Here is an 11,677-nt window from a genome sequence, read left to right as displayed (position 1 = left end):
CTAGCCCAAATACGTGGGCAACTTAGGAGCGAGAACACGGAACTTAACTGAAAAGTCCGGGCAGCCCCGGGGACGGTGGAAGATGGAGGAAGGCGCCGCGAGGAGGAGCCGGGGCTTCGGGCCCGGGGGGCGCCGCGCCCCGCCCCCCCGCGGGCACCACGCATGCGCCGCGCGCGCACGCCCGGCGCCGCGCTCGCTCGGCGTGGTCCGCGGTGGGACCCGTAGCCGCCGGGCCGGCCGGCCGTGCGTGCAGTCGCCGCGTGACCCGGAAGGGGGCTGCTGAGGAGGCGGGAGCGGGACGGCGGCAGAGCGGTCGCTGGGTGTCAGCGAGGGCCCAGCCGGGCGGTGGGAGGTGAGAGGAGAGCCCGGCGCTGCACCGCGGGTCTTCCCCCCACCCCGCCCCTCTCCGCGGCGCTGACGGAGGGAGGCTCGCCGGCCCCCGGGGCCCTGCCCCGCGGCCCGCGTGGGGGGCGGGGGAGCCGCCTCCGCCGCCCCACCCCGCCCCGCCCCGCCCCGCCCGCAGGTCCCCGGCGTGGGCCGGACTCTGTACCTGTGTGCGTGCGTGCGTGCGTGAGTGCGTGCGTGCCTCAGCGCGTGCGGACCTCACCTCCAGCCCCCTCGTCCGGCGCTGCGGGGCTGCCCCCCCGGAGCCCGGGCCCCCGTCCCCACCTCCAGGCCCCCCCCCCCAGGCCCCGGCCTGGTTAGTTGCGCATCACCGGCTCCCTGGTAACCTCCCAGCCTTCCCACGCGGTGCACTCCTACCCCGTGGGGAGAGGGGGGCACGTTTAGTGTGTCTTCCCTTCTGCTTGTCTTCGTTTCCTGTACCCTGACATCACCCCGGTCCTGGTCACCCACCTATCTTACCCCACGGCCTTACCTCACTGATCACAGGGCTGCACGTCCACGCACCCCTTCCCGATCGTTCTCTCCACCATTCATCATCTCCCGGCTTCATGACTTTTGGTTTGCCTGATGACAATCCCTACCTTTTCCCATGGAGAGCAATATTAGATCACACTTAGTGATGTGCTAAATGCTGTCGCAAGTGCAGTACATTACATGATACTAAGTTTTTACAACGACTAGATAAGGGTGGTTGTTAATATCATTATCATTTGGCCGAGGAGGAAACAGGCTCAAACGTTAAGCGTCGTTAACTGTTCAAAACTATGTAGATAGTAAGTGAAAAGGGATTTTAGAGTCACATTTATCTGGCCCAGAAATCTGTGCTAAATTACTTCCCTCCTTATTTCATTCCCTTCCCTCCACCCCCACGAGTACCATACCCATCTATGTCTTACCTGATCTAGACCTTTACCATACACCTAGCCTAAATGCGGAGTAACCTGGTCTTTTTCTCCTACAATGCTATCTGGTCCCTAGGTTCCTCCCTTTTCCACAAGACATATCCTTTTCCTGTCCAGCCATCTGCACACCCACACACACACACACCATCACTGCCTCCATTTCATTTCTTTTCTCTTTATCTTCATGGTCCACCTCTTTAGATCCATATTCCAAGATTCAGTCCTGGTTTTTGTACTCCTTGTCCTGCCCCTCCTCCACCCCCCTTTTTCACATTCTGGCCCCTCTGTCTCCTGTCCTTCCTGCGGAACCATGCCATCCTTCTAAGACTTGATCCGTATCCCACTCTCTCAAACCCACCCTACTAGTCTACCCAGATGGTCCCATCACACTGCTACTCTTGGTACTGTAACCTTCTGATTACTCATTCTTTGTAACTGTTGCCACTTCTTTATGAGTGGATGTGAGTGTGTGGTGCTAGGGATTTGATCCAGGACCTTACAGATGCTAGGTACGTGCTCCTTCTGAGTTATGCGCCTCACCCTCTTCTTCCATTTCTTCAACCTCTTCATTTCACCTGTTCAGTGTTTTCACCCCATTCATCTCTTATAAATCCCCAAGTGTGTTCAGCTATTTATTCCATTGTGTTATTTGCCTTTTTTATTTGGCTTGTAAACTCTGCAGCCTACCAATCACCGCCACAGTACCTATGTTCCGAGGTTCTATCCCAGTCTGTGGAATCCTTCCCCCCCCCCCCCCATACAGCTTTATTTTCTCCTGTATACTCCAGGAGGTCAGAATGGTAGTGGAGCGGCGTACAGGAGACCTTATGGTGCCCTTGGGGCCCCAGCTGCAGGCCTATCCTGAAGAGCTCATTCGACAGAGGCCGGGACATGATGGGCATCCTGAGTACCTGATCCGATGGAGTGTCCTGAAGTGTGGGGAAATGGGCGGAGCGAGTGTGGAGGAAGGCAGGGCAGAGCACCTCCTCCTGTGGCTGTCAGCCCCAGAGGTCTATGCCAACTGCCCCATGCTGTTGGGTGAACGGACACTGTCGAAGGGACCTCAGTATGAACCAGCTGGGGCTTCAGGAAGCTTTCCCCGAGACCCAGGAAGCCTGGATGAAGTGGCAATGGGAGAGATGGAGACTGATGTGCGGGCCCTGGTGCGCAGGGCTGCCAGGCAGCTGGCAGAAGGCGGGACCTCCAGCCTCACAGCGGCTGTGCTCCACACCATTCACGTGCTCAGCGCCTACGCCAGCATTGGGCCCCTCACAGGGGTTTTCAGGGAGACGGGCGCCCTCGACCTTCTCATGCACATGTTGTGTAACCCCGAGCCTCAGATCCGTCGGAGTGCAGGCAAGATGTTGCAGGCTCTGGCGGCCCACGATGCTGGTAAGAGACAGAGAGGGAAAGAAGGAAATCTTTGGAGAGGAGGGGGCCACGAGGGGTTAAGGACAGAGAGAGGAGAGATTTCCCAACTAGTATCTTAAAAATAGCAATCTAGGGCAAAGGAAACAGATTAATAGGTGATTAATTAACAACTGCATAAGCAGTATAAATGATAGCACCTGGTTTATTTGGCCATTACTCAGAGAGTGTGGGGGTAAATTGTATTTCCTAAACTGTAGATTAAGACTAGTTGATTGTGAAATCAGTTTAGTGGGATGTAATCAACTTTTTTTTTACCAGTCCTGTGGCTTGAACTCTGTGCTCCTGGGCATTATCCCTGAGCTTTTGTGCCCAAGACTAGTACTCTACTTCTTTTTGTTTGTTTGTTTTGTTTTGTTTTCCAGTCCTGGGACTTGGACTCAGGGCCTGAGCACTGTCCCTGGCTTCTGTTTGCTCAAGGCTAGCACTCTGCCCCTTGAGCCACAGCGCCACTTCTGGCCGTTTTCTATATATGTGATGCTGGGGAATCAAACCCAGGGCTTCATGTATACGAGACAAGCACTCTTGCCACTAGGCTATATTTCCAGCCCCAAGACTAGTACTCTACTTCTTGAGCCACAGCTCCACTTTCTGCCTTTTCTGGTTAATTGGAGATAAGAGTCTCACAGACTCTTCTGCCCCAGCTGGCTTCAAACCATAATCCTCAGATCTCAGCCTCCTGAGTAGCTAGGATTATAGGCATAAGCCATCAGCACCTGGCTGTAACAAGCACTGTGTGTGTGCGTGCGTGCATGCACACATGCAGACACAGTACAGGGCTTAGACTCAGGGTCTTGCAGTCTCACTTGGCTTTTTTGCATAAGTCTAGTGCTCTCCACTTCTGGCATTTTGCTAGTTAATTGGAGGTGTCTCCTGGACTTTTCTGCCTGGACTGGCTTCAGATGTCTTATTTTCACATCACAGCCTCCTGAGTATTTAGCAGGTGTAAGCCACCAGTGCCTGGCACAATCAATATTTTTTAAGGCTTTCAAATATCAGTAACTGTACATTTTGTAGTAGGGCACATAGTTCAGTTGTATGGATGTATATTTGTCCCAGATCATATGTGACATGTATTTCTTGCTGTGGATCTCAGTCACAAAGGTGTTTGAAAGGCTCTCGGGAAGGAGGGGGCCTCGGGCCGGCCGGGAGAATTGGGGATTGGGAGAAGCTATGGATTGGGTGTGGCTTTCAGGGAGTCGGGCTCACGTCCTTCTGTCACTGAGCCAGCAAGATGGCATCGAGCAGCACATGGATTTTGACAGCCGGTACACTCTGCTGGAGTTGTTTGCAGAGACCACATCCTCCGAAGAACACTGCATGGCCTTTGAGGGCATGCATCTGCCTCAGGTACTCTGCCAGGGTTGCGTTGCAGGAATGCTGGGTACAAAGCTGTGTGTACGTGTGTGTGTGCGTGCACACATGCATATGTATGTGTATACAGACAGACATAATAACATCTATACAGCATATCTGTATACATGTATCTGTCTATCCATCTGTCTCATGGACTTTTCTTCTGGGCTGCTGGTTTGGGACTTCAGTTTTCAGATCTCAGCCTCCTAAGTAGCTAGTTACAGGCACGAGCCACCAGCATCTGGCATAAGGCAATATTTCTGGAATGGTGATTCAGGACTGGGTCAGAATTAAAGTCTGCCACTTGAGCCATACCTCCACTTCCAGCTTTTTGCTGGTTAATTGGAGATAAAAGTATCATGGACTTTCCTACCTGGGTTGGTTTGAACCTTGATCCTCAGATCTTAATCTCCTAAGTAGCTAGAATTACAGGCCACTAGTGCCAGTAGCACCCAGCTGGCATCATTGTTTACTATCTTGCTTGTGTGCGTGTTTCTCATACACATGAAAGTCTTGGTAACTGCAGAGGAGGGACCCTTTGCATATGTCCATACGGGAGGACATTGAGGGGAAGGGGTGAGGCCGAGGCGGACATAAGGAGAAGATGGACTTAAGGCACGAATTGTATCCTGTAGATCCCAGGAAAGCTGCTCTTCTCCCTGGTGAAGCGCTACCTGTGTGTCACTTCCCTGCTGGATCAGCTGAATAATAGTCCAGAAGCAGGAGCTGGAGACCAAAGCTCTTCATGCTCCACGAAGGAGAAAAGCCGGGCGCAGCGGGAGCTGGAGTTCAGTATGGCGGTGGGCAACCTCATTTCAGAGCTGGTGCGGAGCATGGGCTGGGCTCGGAACCTTAGCGACCAAGGCACATTACCGCCCCGGCCACCCCGGTCCATCTTTCAGCCCTGCATTTCAGGGCCCCCCCTTTTACTGCCCACCATTGTCACTACCCCCAGAAGGCAAGGGCGAGCCTTCCGCCAGCGCTCTGAGTTTTCTAGCCGGAGCGGCTATGGTGAGTATGTGCAGCAGACCTTGCAGCCGGGGATGCGAGTGCGGATCCTAGATGATTACGAGGAGATCAATGCCGGGGACGAGGGCGAGTTCCGGCAGAGCAACAACGGCGTGCCCCCCGTGCAGGTGAGGGGCTCGCGCGGTGGCCACAGCTGAGGGTTCCACGTCAGAGGCTCTGGCAGGCCGCCTCAAGAGAAAACCCCTAGGGATGTTGGAGTGGTGAAGGAGAGTCAGCAAATGAGGGGGTGCCATTTGCGAGGCCAAGAGGCTTCCGGAGAAGTCGATGAGCTGTGAGGTCAAGGAGAGACTCTTGCCCCGGAAGCAGAAGCTACATGTTGATATACCCCCATCACTCCCATTAGTGAAGGAGGCTAGGAACGAGGGTAGAAGCCGAACTAAAGGACTAAGAGTATGGGGGGCCTACTTGAGAAGGCACGCTGTGAGGGTCTAGGACGTAGAAGGTAGGGTGACATGGCAGGGGGTAGCCATCAAGGTTGGGAGAAGATGGCCCACTCCTGCGAAGGGAAGGAAGCCTTTTGCTTACACCAGGCCACGTCCTGGGTCTGGGCCCGGGCATGTCCTACCAGGCCTTCACCGCCCAGAGCCCAGAGGCCTGAGCCCTCTCCCTCCCCTTCCTCCAGGTCTTCTGGCAGTCCACAGGCCGCACATACTGGGTGCACTGGCACATGCTGGAGATCCTGGGCCCCGAGGAAGCCGCTGGGGATTCCGCTTCCGTGGAGAAGGGGGCAGGGGCTACTGCATTAGGTGCAGGTGAGCAGTAAAGAGGACCTGGATAGCATGTCTCTGGCCAGAGGAATGGTGTCTGACACGAAACTACTTGTGACGGAGCTGTCCAGGAGATTCAGAAATGGATCCTACCCCTGCTAGGTGCCGATGCCCCCGTGCCGACGTCCTCCACATTTCCCCCCTGGGACTGGAAGCCTGCGGACGGCCTCTACTCTCTGCCATACCTCCAGCCTGAGCCTCAGAAGAATGAGGAGTCAGGTTTCTTGACTCAGGCTGAGTGGTGGGAGCTGCTTTTCTTCATCAAGAAGTTGGATTTGTGTGAACAACAGCCAATATTCCAGAATCTTCGGGAGAAACTGGATAAGGTATGGCAGATGGGAGATATCTGGGATGGGGAGGGTTACAGTTATGTATGGGGTACCATACAGGGCGAGGCTGGAACTTAAGGCTCAAGAGTATGGGGGCCCCACGTGAGGAGAAGACGCACTGTGAGGGTCTAGTAGAAGGTAGGGTGGCGTGGCAGGGGGGGCCACCCTTCCCATTGCTATCTCGAGGACCTGTGTGAGCTTGTCCATGACATCCATATTCTTTGTGTTGACAGGCCCTGAGTGAAAAGGCCCTAGGTGAGCTCTCGGTGCCCATAGAGACGGCTGAGGGTCTGCTGCAGGTGCTCAGTAATCGCTTTGAGGGCAGCACCCTCTGTGACCTGCTCAACTCTCACATCTACACCAAGTACGGGCTGCTCCCCGATGAACTAAGTAACTTGTCTTCACGAAGCCACTCCTGTACCCCAGATGCAGAAGAGGAGTGCAAGTCAGCAGCCAAATCCTTGGAGGAAGAGACTGAGTCCCCCAAGGCCAACACTGAGCCCCCTAAGGCAGAGGCAGAGCCTGCCAAGGCAAAGTCTGAGTCCCCCGTGGCACAGAGTGACTCGCATCTATTTAACCAGCTTCTGGTGACTGAGGGGATGGCGCTGTCCCCCGAAACCAAGGAGGAAGCCAGTGGTGAGTGGGGCTTCTGGGAGGCACAGGTGAGGGCAGAGACAAGTTCTTTGTTGGCCCAGGAAAAGGAGTCGGGGAGAGAAAGCCGTGGAGGACGGTCGCTTTGCGGGAATCTTTCTAGCCAGGTCTCTGTCTGCTTTTTGATCTTGATTATATCCGGCACCACAACTCCTCTTCAGTGTCCTGGAGAAGGAGGGTCTGTTGTGTAGGTATTTCCCTCTTCTCTGCTTGACAGAGCTGGAAAAGTTCCAGTCACAGTCATAAACCATGCATTCGATTGTGGGGAGGATAACTGGGCTTGACTTTTAATGACGTCCAGTTTGGAGGGGCCACAATCCTCCTAGCCACTGCTTCTCCCCCTCCAATCTCAGAAATGGCTAGAGCCTTGCGGAGCCCTGGTCCACGCAGCTCCCTGGATCAGCGCGTGGCAGCAGTCGTGGCCACGGTGCACATATCCAGCCTGGACACAAACCTGCAGCTCTCGGGGCTCTCTGCCCTCTCTCAGGCTGTGGAGGAGCTCACCGAGCAGGATCACCCGCTGGTCCGTCCTGACAGGTGGCTGAGGTTAGCACGGCGCCTCGGGAAGAGGTTTGGGTTGGAGCTGTGGACGGTCAGGACAGTGGTGGAGGAGTGAAAGAACAAAGACATCAAGAGCTAGAAAGGCTAAGGGGTGATGAAGGAAGGCCTCAAGAGCAGCAGCAGGGGTGGGGGGTGTTAGGATTCTTAGAGCACTTCTTAGTGTTTTATGTTCATTCTCTCATTAAATCTGCATTGATAGCGTTGTCCTTTTTTATTACTATCCAGTATGATTATTCGAATTTTTGGTACTTGAGATAAAAGTCTCATGGACTTTCTTGTCCACACTGGCTTTGAACTGTAATCCTCAGATCCCAGCCTCCTGAGTAAGTAGGATTACAGGCGTGAGCCACCAGTGGCCGGCTCTTGTCATCTGTTAATCTCTTTGGCTGCCCTGTATTAATTCCAGAATTTTGATTATTGTATGTTTATAATTATATTTAGATGGCTGTAGGAAAAGCTACCATTATTTTTTTCCCAAACATCTCCTGATTATTCCTGCCTATTTTTTCTTCACCTACTTGATTCTGCCTTTTTTTTTTTTTTTTCTTGGTAGTACTGGGGATTGAACTCTGGGCCTCATACTTGCTAGGCAGGCGCCTACAATTACATCTCCAGCCTGTTTTTACATTGGTTGTTTCCAAGTCAGGTTCCCTGTATGCCTGGAGCAAGCCTCCTATGTCCCTGGGGATGACCGTCACATGCCACTGTTCCCACCCATTGTGCCTCCTCTATAGCTGAGATCATAAAAACACACCACTGGGGCTGGGAATATGGCCTAGTGGCAAGAGCACTTGTCTCGTATACATGAAGCCCTGGGTTCGATTCCCCAGCACCACATATATAGAAAATGGCCAGAAGTGGTGCTGTGGCTCAAGTGGCAGAGTGCTAGCCTTGAGCAAAAAGAAGCCAGGGACAGTGCTCAGGCCCTGAGTCCAAGGTCCAGGACTGGCAAAAAAAAACAAAACAAAAACAAAAACACACCACTGTACCCAGCCATTGGTTGAAGTGGAGTCTTGTGAAGTTTTTTTTTTTTCTTTTTTTTCAGTTGTGGGGCTTGAACTCAGTGCCTGGGCACTGTCCCTGAGCTCAAGGCTAATGCTCTATAACTTGAGCTGCAGCACCACTTCCAGTTTCTGAGTGGTTAGTTGGAGATAAGTCTCACAGGGACTTTTCTGCCTTGTCTGTCTTTGAACCGAGATCCTCAGATATCAGCCTCCTGCATGCTAGGATTACAGACATGAGCCACTGGTGCCCCACTTGTGAACTTCTTTTTGCCCAGGCTGGCCTTAGACCAGGATCCCCCAAGTAGCTAGCATTATAGGTTTTAGGCACCACAACCAAGAATTGCATTTAATCTGAGGATCTTTTTTTTTTGACCAGTCCTGGGGCTTGAACTCAGGGCCTGAGCACTGTCCCTGGCTTCTTTTTGCTCAAGGCTAGCACTCTACCACTTGAGCCACAGCTCCACTTCTGGATTTTTCTATATATATGGTGCTGAGGAATGGAACCCAGGGCTTCATGAATGCTAGGCAAGCACTCCACTGCTAATCCACATTCCCAGCCCCTGTAGTTTCATTTTGAAAAGATAAGCCAAGAGATTGTAATCACTTTGCTCTTTTGCCTCCTTTAGGAGGTCCTAAGGGGACAGGGGCAGTTGGACTGCAGAGGGGAGAAGATTGGTAGGGAGACTGACAAGGAAGAAAAGAGGAGGGAAAGAGGGAGCACTAGTTCTTGATGGGATGGGGTGGGCAGGCATCAGATGGTGTCAAGGCTGGGAAATCAGTACAGACTCCTTGGAATGAGGAGCCCCAGGGTCTCTTCTTTTCTCAGAGAGAAGCTAGTGAAGACACTGGTGGAGTTGCTGACCAATCAGGTGGGAGAGAAGATGGTCGTGGTCCTAGCTCTGCGCCTCCTTTACCTGCTCATGACCAAGCATGAGTGGCGTCCGCTCTTTGCCAGAGAGGGTGGCATCTACGCTGTGCTGGTTTGCATGCAAGAATATAAGACTTCCATCTTGGTGCAGCAGGCAGGGCTGGCGGTGAGTGCGCTAAGCTCGTTGGGCGTGAGCAGTGGATGAGAGGGAGGTTTGGGGGCTACTGACCATTGACAGTACCCGGAGCAGGCACTGTGGGGAGTGAGGGTACAGTAGATGCTGGCATGGAAAGACAAAGGTGGATTTAAAAATGCAATCTGGACAGTCTTGGAGATGGAGTGAATGTATGCAGAAAGGTAGGAGTTTTTAATAGAGACCTTCAGGTTTAAAATTGAAAAGCAGGGTACATGAGGTGGCCATTGAAAGAATGTTCCAGAAAGAGGAGGTACAGGGAAATTAACAAGCAAGTTTGTAAGTATGTTGAGTTTTAGCTCATGCCTTTTTAGTTATAATTGTGCATGTGATTAAAGACTAAGGTTCAAGATTGGACAAACTAAAGGATTTTTTCCCCCCTTTTATCTGAGTGGAACCTTTACACAGTAAATACTCCCCCATGTGATTTGGATAAAACAAAGGCAGCATTCCTATTGCCTTGCCACTCTGAGCAGAGACTAGGGAAGGGAGGCGCTGGTCCAGAAGCCTGACTCCCTAACTACCCTAGACAGCAGCACAGGCTGCCGGCCTGGTGCGGGCAGCGGCGGCTCTGGCTCTGTACGGCCTGATGGCTCCTGGGGAGCACAGGTGGGCCCCAGCCTGAGCAGTTCTGAGCGGATTCCAGCAGTGTCGTGGAGCAAGTGGACAGGAGCCCGTGAGCGTGTCTCTGCTCGGAGTAGGCTCTTGTGGAGCGGCCAGGAGGCACGTCCTTTATGGAGTCAACTAGGTCCTGCTCCAGGAGCAGCCAGGCATCCAGTGCCGACTTCTCAGATCCTCTCAAACGGCACAAGCAGACCACAGCATTTACCCCTAAGATCAAACTCTTGCCCAAAATAGAATCACATCATCTTGTTTATAACTCGAGGGCAGAGGGTGTGGTAACCGAAGGGAGAAGGCCTCACTACCTGATAGCACTTTTTTGGAAGGCTTGGCTCACACAAGGAACCATCCTAAGGATTGGTTCTAGACCAGTCCATCCCTAGTGGGTGTCTTTTAGCCCTTTTACCAAGAGAGACCTTCTCCACTCTAAGATACATTGTTCATTTTAACTTATTTTTTTCTCTGTAATACAATAAGTCTCAAGTACTTTTCCTATGATTCCAACAATTCTTCTTGTGAGACAACTGAGTATCCTTGGTTGAAATAGGCTGGATACTGATCCATTGGATAAGGGCAATGGACATGGGGTTGAAAGCGTTAGTATGCAGGTGGTAATGGAAGCTCTGAAAGTGGATGAGGTTTGCCTATGGAGCAAGCACAGAGTAAAAGAGAGGGGACAAGGAACTCCAGTGTCTGAAGGCAAAGGAACCACAGAGCGGTAATAGGAAAGCAGGAAGCTATGAAGGCATGGGACTCAGGGAAGAAAGGTTTACCAAAGAGAGTGGCCAGCTGAACTGGGAGGCAACTTCCCGGAAAGCCTTTGACAGTGACTGGAGGCTCTGAAAGGGCCGTGTCCTGAGGGGAATATTGAGCAGGGGAAGCCTGCCCACTAGGGTAGCCTAGAGGCAGAGAGGAGTGGCTGTCACATTTTACCATCTATTCTTAGGTTGCTGTTTGCTTTCTTTCCTCACCTCCTTCCCTTTCTCCTTTCTTCTCTTCTCGTTTTCTCTTCCTTTCCTCTTCCGGATCTGATAACCTATGCATTTCTACCTCTTGTGCAAACCCATCTGCAAGCAGTTCCACTGCCCAACCTTTGAGATGTGGAATGCGGACCCTGGTGCCCTCCTTCCATGGTGGCTTAGTCCACCTCTAACTCTGCTTCCACATCCCCCTTGCAGGCGCTAAAGATGCTGGCCATCGCCAGCTCCTCCGAGGGCCCCACTTTCACCACTGGCCGAGATTCCACCCAACCTTTGTTTGATGCCCAGATGACCAGAGAGATCTTCGCCAGCATTGACTCAGCCACACGCCCGGGCTCTGAGAGCTTACTCCTCAGTGTCCCTGCAGCCGTGATCCTCATGCTGAACACAGAGGGGTCAGGACATTACCCTCTAGACTCCTTCTACGCCACGTCCCACTAGTCTCTGCCTCAGGCTCATGGGCTCCATGGAAATCCCCTTTGTGACCAGGTGCCTGTGGCTCATGCCTATGATCCTAGCTACTCAGGAGGCTGAGATCTGAGGATCAAGATTCTAAGCCAGCCTGAGCAAAAAAGGCCCCTGA

The 11,677-nt window shown here is 52.7% G+C and overlaps 1 protein-coding gene across 1 annotated transcript in view; it reads left to right on the top strand.

Annotated features, from left to right (window-relative positions):
* The first annotated feature begins 256 nt into the window (after nt 1-256).
* Nucleotides 257-11,677, top strand: part of Cul9 (cullin 9) — a 35,548-nt gene continuing 24,127 nt past the window's right edge. The window contains exons 1-10 of the mRNA XM_048347733.1: nt 257-352; nt 2,096-2,699; nt 3,931-4,085; nt 4,727-5,227; nt 5,743-5,872; nt 5,990-6,213; nt 6,450-6,852; nt 7,221-7,413; nt 9,259-9,466; nt 11,293-11,489. Of these exons, the coding sequence (XP_048203690.1) occupies nt 2,105-2,699; nt 3,931-4,085; nt 4,727-5,227; nt 5,743-5,872; nt 5,990-6,213; nt 6,450-6,852; nt 7,221-7,413; nt 9,259-9,466; nt 11,293-11,489 (2,606 nt within the window). The 5' untranslated portion in view covers nt 257-352; nt 2,096-2,104. The remainder of the gene's footprint in view (nt 353-2,095; nt 2,700-3,930; nt 4,086-4,726; nt 5,228-5,742; nt 5,873-5,989; nt 6,214-6,449; nt 6,853-7,220; nt 7,414-9,258; nt 9,467-11,292; nt 11,490-11,677) is intronic.

Source organism: Perognathus longimembris, chromosome 6, assembly GCF_023159225.1.
Source record: "Perognathus longimembris pacificus isolate PPM17 chromosome 6, ASM2315922v1, whole genome shotgun sequence".
In the NCBI taxonomy this organism is placed as follows: domain Eukaryota; kingdom Metazoa; phylum Chordata; class Mammalia; order Rodentia; family Heteromyidae; genus Perognathus; species Perognathus longimembris.
The sequence above is the reverse complement of the archived record's forward strand: the minus strand, read 5'-3'. Positions and strand labels throughout refer to the sequence as shown.